At 36.2% G+C, this 16236-nt stretch overlaps 1 protein-coding gene across 4 annotated transcripts in view; it reads right to left on the minus strand.

The window, feature by feature from the left end:
* Positions 1-16236, minus strand: part of ANKS1B (ankyrin repeat and sterile alpha motif domain containing 1B) — a gene marked incomplete at both ends in the record, with an annotated part of 409595 nt that overhangs the window by 245132 nt on the left and 148227 nt on the right. For all 4 annotated transcript variants that reach the window (XM_084206425.1, XM_084206426.1, XM_084206424.1 and 1 more), the window contains one exon: positions 6439-6619. In XM_084206425.1, coding sequence (XP_084062551.1) covers positions 6439-6619 — 181 coding nt within the window. The remainder of the gene's footprint in view (positions 1-6438; positions 6620-16236) is intronic.

Below are 16236 nucleotides of genomic sequence, written 5' to 3' on the forward strand. Positions count from 1 at the left end.
AATAGTTGCAGATGGACATGTATACAAACATGCATGCATTGCACTAAGCTTTACATTATGCTTACTTCAAAGGCAAAAAAGGATTCAGAGAAATGGCTAACTCCTGGACCTGATAACAGTGTAACACACAGTACTCCTAAGGATCCTGAGGGAAATTTTCCCCACTTTTAGGACAGTCTCTAAGATTTTCATCTCCAGCATCATCCCAGCATTGCTCTATTTCCTACCTTCCTCCTTGCTAGACTGAGGCTTAAGAATACAGGCTTTCAAAATTAGTAAAAATACCTTAAGTATCAGAACAGATTTTTTTTCCCTGTATTGTCAACAACAGCTAACTGGTTTTATTCAGAGTATGCAAATAATGTGAGTGAAAAGAGCAAATCCTGTGAAGAATAGCCATTTGAATAAAAGACAGGCAGGCACATGGCTCAACACATGCCTTTCCACATGTGGTCAGATGGTTTAGAATTTGATTTGAAAAGAGATAAGCTGTTCATGTCATTCCTTGTTTGATTAACACATCCAGTGCTATATCTGACAACAGAGATTCAAGACCCATCTGCAGTTTTATTCCCTCAATATGCTTGCTGCAAATTGTTTTATTTTCATATTACTTTACCCTTTTTTAGCAATCAGAATGTCCACATAGTGAGTGCCATATGAGACAGTAAGTTTGGAGAGTAGGTTCACATGAACAACTAAGTGGGTTTAGCCCAGATAATTTCTTTAAGCCTGAGAAAAGACTAAATGACAACACTGCAGAGGCATTACTGAAGGGCTGTCATGAACTTTAAGTTGGAATAATATTGTTCATTCCACGGAGATTGCCTTTTAGTTCAGGTGGCAGGAGATTCAGGGGCATATTGTATCTAATGTTTCATGAAGGCACTAGCACAAAACAATTTCTTGGGAAAAGGTATACTGCTGTTGACTGGAACAACAGGAATTGGTTTCACCCACAGCTTTCCAGCTATTGACTCAGAAGATCTTTCTGCCACTACATTTTTGGATGTGTTGACATATTTGTAACACTGAGATATAATTACAGTAAGCTGCATGAAATTTATTTCTTTGAAACTGGACTGCGCAAAGACAATAATAGTTAACAAAAAGTAGTTTATAATATTCAACCCTACATTTCTCTGTCCCTGTGGGACAGACTGCGTCTTGTCTTGGATAACTGTGCAAAGGCTGAAATTAGAAGCAGCAAAAACAAGGGCAACATAAGGAGACCTCAACATGCTACATCTGCTGGACAAGTTAATTAGAACAAAAAATAAACTGTATGAGACAGTACAGCGTATGATCCCCAGTAGCAGTTCCTGGAATAGCTCTACTATGTCTTACTAATTGCATTCAGTTGAATGTAGCTATAAATTATAGGGAAAACCAGATAGTTTTCACAGATGAAAAGGTTCAAATTAACCTGTTTTGAAGAATTCCTTAGCAGAATTTGTTGCATTGTAATCAAGATGATGATGGAAATCAAGATGATTAAGAAAATTAAAAACCAGAGAAAAGAGGGCCTGCATTTGACCTTCAAAGCCATTTCATCTGGAAAAGAGTTTTCAATCAATGAGAATTTGGTACAGACTGGTAATACCATTTTTTTTTTAGATATTACCTCACTGGATGTACAGGTGTCTGGATAAAGGAGGTTGGAAAGCTTTATCTTCCAAAATTTGTTGATTATTCTTATTTCATTACAAGCCAATATTTTCCCCTTTTTCTGTCACTTGAAAACCCTGTGTTCTTTTGCTAATTAGTGAGGTTTTGTTAACAAAGACAGTGTACCGTGAACTTGCATACAGCACACCCAAAAAAAAATGCACTGATGACAAAAGCTACTTTCTTCTTCTTAGTATTCCTTTCATTTTGTATTCCACTTCTAGCCATTTCAAAACTTTTTATAATTAAAGAAACAAGGCTTGAAGAGTCGACATAGACATCAGAGTTTGATCTTTTCATATCAGCTCTTAATATATGAGATATTTGAATGAGAAAGTAATGTTGACAAATACGTGACCTACTTCGAAGAGCAGCTTTGCTATTGTCACATAAAGTAACATTCCTGCACCAGAATAAATTCTGACTGTATAAATTCTGACTGTATAAAGGAATGCAACATAGCTAAGAATTTTAGGCTTGATCTCTGAAAGAAGTTTCTAATTCTAATAGGCTGTATTTCTTGATTCTCTCAAAAGAAAAAGACAAAACTACAAGTTTTGAGCTTTTAGGGCTTTTTTTGCTTCTGAAATAGGGCTTGTAAGACAGAAAAATTTCATCAAATATGTACTATAAAGAAAGATCTGAAGACAATTATAGAAGGAATCGAAGGTGTGACTCAAATATAATTTTTTCAAAAGTAAAAGAAAAAAAAATTCTAGTCTACACATTGAAGATTCAATTCTTGAATTCATTCCAGGCTGTTTTAAGGAAAAATGTAGCCTTCTTAGATGTATTAAATGTCTCTCACAGTCAAAGAACATGGCATATAAAAGCAGTAACAGGTACTTTAAGGTCCTCTCCAGTGAAGACAGCCTTTCTAACTAAGAGACAAACTCAGTAAATACTTCTCAGTACCACAACAAGATGAGAAAAAACTGTATCCTTGTTTACAATGAATGGCATACTGAATTTATTGAAAATATACAGATTTTCATGGGCTGAAAATAAAGATTGTAATGAGATTACCTTCAGACATCTGCTGGCATGTTTGCTGCATACATGAATCTGAGTAGAAACCTATTTTGCGAGCTGAAACAGAACAAGAACCTCTGCAGAACTGTCTTTTTAATTTCATGGCCCAATTATACTCGGGACAAGAAGACATAATGAAATTATATGGGTTAGAGAAACACCCATTATTTTGACTGATCAAGTAAAAATGAAAAAGAAAATCATCCAGACTGACAGTTTCAGCTGCAAGTGTTGATTGTGCCAAGCCGATGTTACCAAAAGGCCACAATTTTGTTGCCTTCCATCTTTAAGACCTACAGTTTCAAGAGAACTTGAGGAACATAGAAAATAAGGCAGAGAGATCTCTTAGGCAGGCATTTCCCTGAAAGCCCAGGCTGCCCTCTCCTGGAGTGAATCATCTTGCACATCTGTGGTCTGTTCATGGTCAAAGTAACATGAGGAACATCTCACAAACAACAATCACCTGATTATCACATATTTAACTTTTCATGTGTGCTATCTTGCAGAACACCTACTAAAGAGGATGAAGAAAATCACGTGCAACTTGCTTGGACAGAGTTGCCTACAGAAATGACTCCCTGTGCAATGAAGGGGCCGCATTTTTAGTATAATCACTTATTATACTACTATGTGTAGTAGCTGATATTACTGGGATGCACTGGCCTCCAGCTTCAGGTGAAATGCAATGCTGTGAAAGCATGACCATTCACTTGGAATTCAAGAATGCTTCCCTGATGTCAATGATCTAGCACCAAAGCCCTGAAAAGAGGTCACGCCAACGCTGCATTCATGCAGTCTGCCCTACACATACTGGAGTGAGAGAAATGTTGCCAACTTGTTGCAGGTTCTTCCACCAGTTAAAGTTCAAAACAAAGGACAGAACCTTTCTTCTTCCATCAGGCAACCTGATATTAAGGTATCTGCTGCCATCCATGCATACAACGTACCTGGTTTGTCTACTGTACAAAGCTATCTGATGGTAAAGCTGAAGCACATATTTACCACTGTATGTGGCCTGTTCTCCAGATATTTAATCAGAAATGTTGTCATATACAGTCATTCAGATAATATGTCTCAGATATTAAATATATCTGTGAAAGAGTTCTGTGTTTGTCTAGTTGATAAAAATACACTTCTTAAAAATCAGGACCCCTGTTTCAAATTGGGTGATGTAGGGTATTACAAACACCAAGAGTAAAACTGTGATCCCCAAACATAAAAGGAACCATCAACAACAGGTTGATTATTCTTTGGTAGCATACTACCTCTAGACTACCTGAGGTAAAGGTAAAATTTTTAGAATAATTATTTTTTTGTATTCATCTCTCACTTTTATCTGAATTATAATGAATCATTGCAAAAGAAGAAAACGTAAAAAGCCCTGTAATTGAGTAGGGAAGTACTTATGCCTTATTTAGATGGAAGTTTATGATTTAGAAATCCTGTAAAAAGCATTTAAATTGTTTCACTCAAATGCACACCAATCTTCAATTAAACTAACCAGTACTTTAGGATGCAGACTTTCCACAAATTTTCAAAAGGTTATATTTACATCATATGATGAGCTGTATTTGTTGTCACTGTGGATCTTGAAAAGAAACAAGGGACTTTTCAGTGAGACAACAGCTAGGTAAAGCAGAGAAAAGCTGTAGCAGAGCACAGAACAATGTTTCTGCTGCTCCTTGCTGACCGTTATTATTCCAGGTTCAGCTGTTAACATTTTAGATAGGAGACAATCCTTAAAGACTTTTCCAAGAGAGACAATTTTGATCTATTCTTTCCAGATTTTGTTATTCTCTTTCCATATTAGTACTCCTGGTCTCTTGCAGAGTTACCATCCATTATCTATCAGTAAGGAGTCAAAATGAACTAAATAATCAAAATAAAATACGGGTTTTTTTCATTCAGGGTAATATTGTGTCTAATATGGGATCCTGTATATTAATTAAATAATTCTAGGATACCAGCTGAAAATGGAGGACAGAATTGTAATTTTACTGTAATTATTTAATTTACTAGTGGTAAATTAAGGATTACTGATGGTAAAAGGCAGTATTGAAAAGCTTGTCAAAGATGCCCTGAACTTCGTCATTTTGCCTTGTTATTTTTTCTTAGCTTTCTGGGCAGACATAAAAGGAAATTCAGCTTTCACTCAATCCACAAATCAAATCATCCACAAATTAGAAGCATAAAATTCTAAGAAGCATGACCTTACAGTCCCAATCTCTGATAAAATTAAATGCAGTAATAAGAAGTCACTGAGTGTAGTCCATTGTAGATTTAACCAAAGAAGATAAGAGTCAAGCAAATCCAGATTCTATGAAGAACTTTAACAGAATTGTGCAACAGCAGAAATCTGGAGAAATTCATTATCTAATGTCAGAGCATGTTCTTTCTGTTTTCTTAACTTTGCTTTTAAACATCAAGAAATATTTTGTATCATTCAACTACCCAGAATAAAATTGTGATTGCTGAAGATACTTTACCATAGGAAAAAGAACAAGTAACAACTGAAAACAACCAAAACATTGAAGAATCAAATGATCCCAGACTTAGGAGTAAAAGATATCATTCAAATTGTTTCCAGCTAACAATTTGAAATTATTTGCTATATCCTTGATATAAGAACATTCTTTTAATTTCAAAGATGACACATATCATCTTTGTTTATATTATAATCCAAAAAAACTGTATGAATAATCTCTGATCATGTTAATTATCTCTTCATCAAAGAAGATAGGATTTATCACTCTTATTTCACAACAGTTCCCTAAACATATAGTTTTCTATTGTTCTAGCTGTAAAATGATTTTTTTAAACTCTACCAACTAGAAATGAAGAGGATTCATCTAATTTCAAGACCAATGCTATAAAAACCAAATTATAAGTTTGCACTAAATTTCAACATTTTTATTATTTTTCTTTTACAGTAATCTACTCCTATTTATATTTTAAATACCATACCTTTTTAAGCTTGATATGCAGATCCCATAAATTAGCTACCAAGGACATTTGTTTCATAACATCAGCTTTCCCAAATACTGTACCTTTCTGCCACAAATTTAGCCTAAATAAAGCAACTTTTATATGGAATTTGAAAAGACAAAGGTAAATGCTTGTTTTGCTGACAATTTTCTATTCTTGAAGCTTTGATCTGTGAAAAAGGAAATACTTTAATCCTTTTTAAAGCATTTTCATTATGTAAATCTCTGTTTACAGATAAAACCTTCCCTGTTCCATCACTCCATTCAAAACTTATCATCAGAGCAAGTACAATGAAGTTTTACTTTAATGAATCCCATCACTATCAAAGAAACAATCACAGGTTTCTTAGAAATCTTCCCTTCCTCATCTTTACTGGTGGTTACATAATGATTTCTAATTACATTTTTTCAATGTTAAATTCTTATTGGAGTATATTGACCACACAATAATGAAAGTAGATGTATGAATCATCATAATTTCAAAAACTACAATACCTAAATTCTAGGAAAGCCTGGAAATTAAAGGTTTCTTATTCAAAATAAAATATTCAGGAAAAAAGTATGTCTCATAATACTGGTCATAAAATTACAAGAACTCTTTGCAGAGTAGGAAGAAAAAAAATCAGGAATAATTATGTGTATTTATGATAAATGTATTTTACCACCAAAGACAACAGTGATTAGAAGTTAAACCCAAAGACCTAAAGTTTTGTAAAGCTTTGTTGATAGACAAATTAAGCTTTTTTTTCTATACCTGTAAGTTCTTTCTCTTCAAGACTGTATTCCAGAGATCCAAAGGAATAATTAGCTGGACTGATTGCAGGAGTAGAAATAAAACTTGCACAGCCAATGGATGGGTTGATTTCAAAATAATTGTGGCTGTGATTCATTCGGTGAAATTCCAGAGAAGATACTATGGATGTACGTTGCTTTGGCTATAAGAAAAATAGAAGTTTGGCATGAAATATACAGACTTTTCATATAGTTTGCATCACTTGACATTTAATAAACCTATTTTTCTTTGGTTTTACTTCTTTTATTTGTCTTAAATAAATAGTAGTAAAAATCATAGTAGTAGTTATAGTAGTAAAAATCATTTCACATGACAAGCTGTGGTGTGTAGAGATAATTTCCTTCTAAAATCTGGATTAATCTTTATTAGAAAAAAATGCATATCTTCATTCTAATCAATTTAATTCAACATAAAATAGGCCTTTACAGCCTTGCATATAATAATTTCAATCATCTTTTGATAATAAAGGGAGCTCTTCACCAGCTGCATTACTGGGTGCATCTTGCAAAACAATTAGACTGCTGATGCCTGTATAATGAAGTTTACTAAATAATACCAAGTGCCCATCACTCGAAAGCCACCCTCTGCTGTTTATTCCATTTATGAATATGCCTCAAATATTCAAAGACTGAAATGTCTGGAAGCTTAAGGGAGAAGCGTCAGCTTGAAAAACATACATGAAAATCAAACTTTCTGCATGAGTTTTCATGCAACAGTTAAACAACTTGGCACTACTTTATTTCAAATGTTTACTTTCAAAGTAAACCCCTGAGCAGACCCCATTTATTGGCTGAGCTTTGGATTGCAGAGCAGTTTTAAAGCATGAGAAACTAATTTTTTTTGGGTGGATCTACATCATCAGGTGTAGAAATTAAATCTATATAATGTGTTCATCAGGTCTAGCAACAACTTTTTCACTATATGGACTTGTTCCCATTGCATTGCACTATGTACTAGTGCAGGCATAACCTTAGTGGTCAATATTATGGCTTTTAAGTCACAGACCACTGCTGGTTTGCAATGCCATGCTAAATGCACTCATTTGGTTCCATACCCAAAATATCCTAACCCCATGATGCTCCTTGCTGCTTCAAGATCAATGACCTGAAACATTAAACCTCTCCAAAACAGAGGAGGCCCTGCATCCACATTTATAGCTGTCTGTATATTTATTTTACAATAGAGAAAAACATCTCAGGAAATTCTGCCTTGGAAAACCAAACCTGGACAAAAATAAGAAAAAGAGAATAAAAGATGCTTCATCTCTTCTTGTTCTAGCATGTCAGGCTTAACATGTCAGAATATTTGTAATGGTCAAAAGTTTGTTCCTTATTAGTGTCATAACCTAATTATTACCTTTGGGAGCATAAGATCCTCCTTGGACCACAAAGGTATTCACCATCCCTTATCTATTAAATCTATCAATCTATTCCAGTAGAGTGATTTTCAAATTTGGTTTTGGTCAATTTAATTTTTAGGTTACAAGTCCTGCAAGGTTTGTGTTATATATACTGAACCAGGCTGTTTTGACTAAAAATTCACCCTTCATATTGAATGTCAGACAGAAAAATCCAGTAGAATTAGGTCTGTATAATGTTGATTATTTCTTCAAGTTGTGTTAGGCATCATGTGAATTAATTGTGTCATGTTAAAACTAAAAAAAAAAGGGAAATTTTGGAAATCTGGAACTCATCTATGGTCTATTGAGGAGACTTACTTTCTTTAATAATTAAAACCAGTTTCTGCTTTGAAAGCCAGACTCCTAGGTCTAGTAATTTCATGGGAGAGTTAAATGAACAGGGAGAGACTCCAACATCAAACAGTTTGGTTGGAAGTCATTGTTTGGGATCTGAGCCAAAATAACTCTCAGATCAGACCAGAAACATTCATCTGTATTAATTAAATCTAAATGGCACACTTTTGCTAGACAACAGATTCATGAATGACCTAATTATTTCTAAAACTGAAAACGATCTCTGGTCATTCAGAAGTACGTTCCTGGCCCTTTCCCCAGATTTGCAGGACTTGAAAAGGGGACACTTCTTTTTACATGAGGTGTGGTGTCTGGTTATTTTTAAGCTGAGACAGTTCCTTCCTAAATGGGCAGCTGGAATGGTCCATCTTTGTCTCCCAAAGCAGCTCCAAAGGCAACTGCCCTGGCCTTTGTCTAGCCAGCCCTCCAGCCATTGTTTTGTCTGTGTTCCCCTTTCTTAGAGGCAGAATAGCAGCATGTGATACACCATCTGGCCTTTCACTACCTTATTTTGGACTTGGGCATTATTATTACTGATTCAGAGAAACATATCTGTTTCAATATGTCTTTCCAATCTAAGGCTTCCGCAGAGAACCTCTCTCAGCCTCCAGTACTGCACAGCATTACACTGCTGCAATATATTTGGAGTTAACAAGGTCCATCCATCAACATGTGCCAATAATTGTTCTACATAATTAGTTAGGAATCCAGCATCTAAGCCTTTGTAGCTAAGAAACTAGAGGAACTAGAGGAATTTTTTGCACTTTTGCTGTGTCCTGTAAAATGTTATGCTGTTAAAGTACACTAGTTGTTAATATATGCTATGAAAGACTCAGTAAACCAGTTTGTGCTGAGTGTATCTCTCTGCCTTTATCTCTCTAAAGCACTATTTGCACAAAAAACTAACAACAACAACAACAACAAAAAACAGTAGAAATGAATCAATCTTTTTTTTCTACAGTTAGGATTATATTTCATTCCTGATTTCATCAACCAAATTTACAGCATAGCTATTTACATGTACCCTAGGTATTTAAGCTCCCAGAGCAGTCAGTTGAGATCCAGCCAATAAAATCACTATCTAGCGTGTGTACCATCAGGAGTTCAGAGAACAATTCACCTCACCCCAGTCCCCTTGGTATTGCAGGTATCCACCATCACTGCAGATTCCTTAGGGCATCCCACCTGACCTCCAGCTTCCATTCAGAAGAGTGCAGATCTCCCCTAGATATGCCCTGTACAATACCTGTACATGTGCATTTCAAAGACACCTCTGTAGCGCCTTCAATGACATTAGATTCCTACTTTTAAGTAACTGAATTGAATCCTGCAACTGTCCTAAGCATGATGGGAGATTAGGACTCTAAGTCAGACAGAGATTCTTTTACACAGAAATTAAAGCAGATGTGTTTCAGTCCCAGATTTAATCTCACATCCAGCTCACTCCTAGAAACACTCCAGAAAGCTTTTAGAATCTGACACCAAATTCCAGTCTTACTGGCAGTAATTCCTGACTTGGTTTGCTGATTGCCCCTGTCAAAGCCACTGCTTAACTACATTTACCAAGAACTCTTGAGATTGTTTCTGAAAAATTCTAAGATGATTTACTATATTGAACACCATAACTCAGTCAAGGGTCAAGAGTTCATGGTTGTGAAACATAAACACAAAACTCTGTTCCAAAGAGATAATGCTTCCTTCATTCTTCAAAGCCATCTTTGTCATTACATGCCTTCCTTGCACTACTCCAAAGGTCTGGACATGCTTAGATAACCCTTGGGAAATTCTGGCATACTTATGGCTTCATTTCACCCCAATAAGCACACTACATAGGTTGCAGATTTGTCCTTCAGTAGATTTTTATTCATGGGATTAATGTGTTTAATTTACTTGTTATGTGTAAATCTATTTAATGACCGATTCTTACTTTTTAGGTATTTCTTCACAAATATTATTTCAATTGTCATAATACCAACCTAGAAAACCCTACACCATCTTTAAATAGCATATCAAATCAGGCTAATGAATACATCTTTTCAATGCATAAGAAAAAACGTCAGTACAAATCTTTTAAGATATTGCAATAATAAGATTTAAATAACTGTTAAATCAGGTGTAATAAAAATATTTTCATGTTCAGTCTGTAGTGAACATATATCAATGAAAGATACCCCCTTGAAACAATAAAACCAAGAAAAGCATCAAAATACCCATATTGAATTGCCTTTTCATTCAAAAGACAAGTAAGAACTTAATCCCTCCATTAATGGAATTTGCATGCAAGTTCTGTAATGCTGCCGTGACTGGTATGTAACACTATGAGCAGGCAAAGGATCATTCAAATATTTCTTACAACATTTAGCAGAGGCAGTAGGGCAAAACTCATTTCTCAATTTAACACCAAAATATTTCTTCAGCTTTGAAGTACACTCTGCAATACAAGCTTCTGACTTCACCTTCTTTTACCTTTGGGATTTGTGTACGTAGCACCATCATAGTCTTAAAAAAATTAATTCTTACAACACTTGGTACTATGGCAGAGCTAGCTGCTCCACTTTACAGATGCTGAGCAAAGGGACAGATGCTGTTCCCAAGGGACAGATATGTGCTTTGTTGAAACACGGAGAACCAAAGAGCCTGAGGAAATTCTGCATTTGGTAAAACCTGACAAATTTCAGCTGCCCAATATAATGTGGAAACTGGTTTCAGTTGCTATATCATGCAGAAAATATGTGATAGAAGAGAGAACTGCACCTACATTCTCAAATTCTAGTTAGCACATAAAATAGACTTACCAAAGAAAGCAAGAGGCTGCAGTCCCTTCCCCCAGACTCATCTCATATATTCAATTTTGCGTGGCTGCACTTATGTGGCCACCTAAATCCCTCATTTTGATACCTGCACAGATGATTCAATTCTTTCAATTCTCTGATCAACTCACTCCTTCTTCAGAAAATTTCCTTTCTTCAACTTCTTTCTAAAATCTCATTCTACATACTCATTTTCCCTTCCATAGAATCATAGAATGGCTTGAGTTGAAGGGAACCTTTAAAGGTCATTAGATCCAAACCCTCTGCAATAAGCTGGTATATCTTCAACTAGACCAGGTTGCTCAGAGCCCCATCCAATCTAACTTTGAACACTTCCAGGGATTGGGCGTCCACAACTTCTCTGGGAGCCTCTCTTCTTTTGTTTTCTCCTATCCTTTGTTACATTCCTTCCAAATCTACTTATGTTACTCTAAAAAGACCTGCACAGTATCCAGTTGATTCCAGTTCTATTTGGTGTTCCAAAATTTGATTTTCTGTTTTCTCTGTGGTTTTGTCATCAAGGTCTCTCAAACAAACTCCCTCATGGTTCCATCTCACACTGACTTTACAGTCCCCACATCGCTCTCATTGTCCTTGAATGCATTCAATTTTAACCTCTGTCCTCCCTTTCAAATGCAACTTTCACATGACTTTTATGGCTTCTGCCTTTTGCCTTGACATTCCAGCATACCATCTCTGTTTCTATCTTTGTCCCTTTTGCTCATGTACACTAACATAGAAGCCCAAAACATTCAAGATTTTCTCAGTAAAATACAGCCTGTGACAGGACAGGCTTCCTTGTTTTCTCCTGTCCCCAGTCTGATTTGCAGAAATCACCAGTTCTGATACATTCTCATCAGTCAATGCTGCTGTCAAGAATTATATGATTTATAGGATCTGAGCTAAGGCGATCAAGTAGCCTTGAAATTGCAAAAACTGGAGATTACAATGCATCTGCGCTTGATTTATCTATGTCACCTAGAAGTGCAAGACTACACTGAATTATTACTAGACTACTGAATCAATTATTCTGTCAAGCTTCAAAATACTATGTTGAAAAAGCTGAAGACACATTTTCTTTTTAACATGGTAATATAATTTTCTCTTTTTTCATTTCACAAAACTTTATTTTACATTATGACAACAATTAAAAATAAAATATAAGCAGTTTCAGCACCCATCTTGACATTCTTGATTTTACTTGTCAATATTTTAATTAAGTTTAAGAGCAGAAAGCAGAAAATACACAGAGGCTGGCACCTAATATATCCCAAGCAGCCACAACAGGAAGCCTGAAGGACCATGAGACTTAAAAAGAAAAAATTTTTTAAAAAATGCTTTCACTGTTTTTTAGCTGTAGATCCTTTACGATACTAAAAGCATCATGCATTCTGAAACTAAATTGATTTTAATGACATCAAAGTGTCAAAGTCCTAGCAATTTCTATTTGATTGATTATTAATTTAGAGAAAGACACTGCTTGCATCCTGCATGACCACGAAGTGCATATTACTTCAGAGTAATCTCCTGGTCCCTCACAATACTTGGATCACTCCCCTTTCAGTGCCACACTCAGGAGTGACACAGACTCAGCTTTTTGTGTAGCCTGTGGTCAGGAAGCTGGGCTGTGTGACTCTGGGGGCCATACAGACATGGTGCTTTCTGCTCTCTCCTCTGCAACTTATCCTACCTCTGCCTTAAAAGCCCCTCACTGGAGTAAGTAATTAAAGGTCAGAGGGTTGCTGCCCCTTCTACCCATGGTCTTATCTCAGATGACAAACCACACAGGAAATAAAGAAGAGAAAAAGTTGATCTCCCTCAGTTTCTATTTTCCTTGCCTTCTACTTTTATTTTCATTGCAACCATATTGCAGCTGGGGGTTCTGAGGAGCAGCAATCCTGAATGCCAAAAACTGCAACACCGTTGGAGTGGTTTCCCTCCTTGTCAGATGTGACTAGATTTTGAAGCTACACAGTTATACCTATCCTGGGAAAACATTGCTTGAAATGAGACCCAAATAGCAAGAGATAAATTTGATAAATAAGAGGAATGTCTCATTCCAGAGATATAAAACTTTTCTATCTTTCAAAGATTAAAATAGTGTTATTTTCACTGAAACTGTTGGAAAAGGGATGTGAGACCATTTTCTTCAAAAAAGCTTGACTTCCAGCTGCTAGTAACATTCTCCTTTTCACCTGCAGATTATAAAAATTACTGGTATCATGGTATTTTTATATCATAAATTTTGAAGGGCCAAAGTGGTGGCTATTTTTTCTAAGCTGCATGCTACAGACAACATGCATGCATGAAAATGTGCATTATCAGATGATGATAAAGGGTTACTGCACAACTAAGGTGCTGAAACCCCCGCATACTAACAGAAACAAATGAAAATGCTAAGAATATAATGTAAGAAACCCATGAAGGCACAACAGATAAGGCTTTAATCTTCCATATTCTGAGTGTGTGACTGTTTCCAAGTATCACGTGTATTAGGGCAGGGCTGCCGGCATGGATTTGTTCACACCCCTACCTGATAAATTAAACCTCATTGGGTGTCAGAGAAGGGTCTTCAAGGCAGAATTATCTACCAGGAATGGTGCTTGCTCTATTCAAATCAAAAATCAGGCCTGACAGTGGATATATTTGGAGAAAGAAAATTGTACACTACCAAAATTATACCCGGGACTGTGTCCATAATTCAACAGTGCAGATGACAACTCTGCAGGGCTAAAGCTCATTTTACTAGCATAGATGTTCCTTTCTGTATCTGAATTACCTTTAAAAACAGTAGTTCACCTGTTTGTTACAAGTTCATCTAGGAAAAATGTTCTGTATTTCTGCATGAAATGTGTTTATATTGAATCAGGAATTACAACCTAGAAAATGTCTCCAGATAGGAAACCAATTTCAACTAAGAAAGACATGTGCACGTACAAGTGACGTTCTAAAACTTAACAATCTTCACAATAGAGTGTTATTCTGCTTTAATTTATACTTGTGTTTTAGTATCCTGTTGAACTGTAATTAAATGCACTAACACACACTGTTTGCTGTTTTCATTAGTACCATGTACTGGGTAGATGTGTTTATGTTTTCTTATTAGACCTAATTAAAATATATAAATAGAATTATGTTTTATAGTTACTTGTCAAGGAGATCTCTTACAGTGCATCTCTTTAATAATATTTTGCTTAATGTTGTTATTAAGTAGTAACAGAGTGTCCATTATGCTCCAAGGAATTTTTTTTCCCAAATATTCTCCTTTGAAGCTGTAACACATCTCCTGCCCATGAATGCTGTGGTAAAACAGGTGAGTGTGGGGGAATGTGTGCTGGGGAGAGGGGTGTGTAGGAATCAATCCTTAGAGATAATTCCAACCATAACCTTTTTTCGTGATTAGTACTCAGTATTCCAGAATAAAATCATTTCACAATGTCTGCCCTATTTTCAGTCATGCATAGATTAATTGCTAACCACATCTTAATGGCATTGACAGTATACCTCTTACTCTGCTTTGCTCCCTTCTTTTCAAGGGCTATTTAGGAGCTTTATTTTTTATTCATCATTAAAATGAGAAGACATCAAACTGCGTGCAGTAGATTTGTATAGATATTCCCTGTCACAAAGAGAATAATCTGAAATATATTTACATAAAATCAAGGTCACTGATGGCTGACAACCACCTTAATGTGCTTGCAGCCCAAAGAGATACACACAACATTGGAAACAATATTTTCCAGGGAAAATCTACAGACCAGGCACAAAAAGCCTGAACACTAAATCTACCCATGTGTGGACTGTAGAATATATTTTTCTTTTAGAGGGTTTGGAGAATGCTCAGCACTTCCCAGAAGTCCACAAAAGCATGTACACAGGAGTGGCTTTTACCTTGGATATGATCCCCCACAAAACCATAACTCTCAGTAAAGTTGTTTTGGCTCTTTTTAAAGTCATATCTGCCTCTTGTGCTAAGCAGAGACAGAGCACAAAGTCCAGCACCAAAACACAGCAGCAGCAGAAGTGTGCACCTGAACAGGAAGCACCATGTGCCTGCACAGTCTTCACAGTGATTTTCCTGGTTATTCCCTGCCTGGCTGAGCATGTTGTAAGTGGAGCTAAGCACAGAAACCAGCTCACAGGACAAAAAAGGTCCTTGCACCCCCTCTGTCCTGTGATCTCATTCAGAGAGTGGAGAGAATTTATTGCATAACATTGTTCTCCAGCCCTCCTTTTTGTGGTAAAATGGAACAAAACAGATTTTCTGTGTATGTGTTGCAAAACAAGTTCAACAGAGTTCTCATGGTGCTGTGTACTGGTGCAACAACCTCCAGGAGGGATTTCACTAAGCTGGCAGAGACAGGGACATGCCAGCTCAAGCCAACCACGACAAAGCATGCATTTCATTTGTGAACAACTAAGGAAACCAGCATGGTGCTAGTATAGGGGAGGGACCAGGCAGAAATAGGTTCATTGTTTCAACATGGGGAAACACTAATCCTCTTGAAAATCCTGTTTATGGAACCATTAGTTCTGAAAATTTATTTTCTGGAACTGTGATTTTCCAGAGTTTCCACTAAAATGATTTTTGTTTGATTGCTTGTTTGTGTTCAAAGTAATTCCTGCCCCCACCAGCAAAAAGGATGATAAATAATTTCATTGCATGTAAATTATTATCACTTTGTAAGTCAGCTAGGGAGGCTCTAGAGCACACATCTACAGATGGTCTGTCCATTCACATCCAGACTGACACAGGGAGTAGAATGTCCTGCTCCTTGTCTTTCCCTATGCCTAGATGAGCCACATATCCACAGGTTTGGCAGGCACACTGTTCAAAAACTGCCATACACCTGGTAGCCCAAACAAATGGAATAGGTCTGTCAGAGGCTACACATGTCCTGCAGGATTCTGCTAGCACTTGGAAAAAAAGGAGACAATTTCTTTTGCCTACTAACGTTTAAACTATTAGCTGCTACTATATTCACAGATGTCTTAGCCAGATGAATGAGGAGCCATAGATTGAATTGCAACTTTGCTTACAAAGGTTAAAAAAAGATAAATGGGAAAAAAAATTGATTCCTGTAAAGACAGCATATCCATATTGATAAGACAAAAAAAAGATATTATGATGAATAGATTATTACAGATCTCAGCAATAAAATAAGAAAGAACAAGATTATGAAATTTCATCATGTC

This window comes from Fringilla coelebs (assembly GCF_963513975.1).
Source record: "Fringilla coelebs genome assembly, chromosome: 5".
Lineage (NCBI taxonomy): Eukaryota > Metazoa > Chordata > Aves > Passeriformes > Fringillidae > Fringilla > Fringilla coelebs.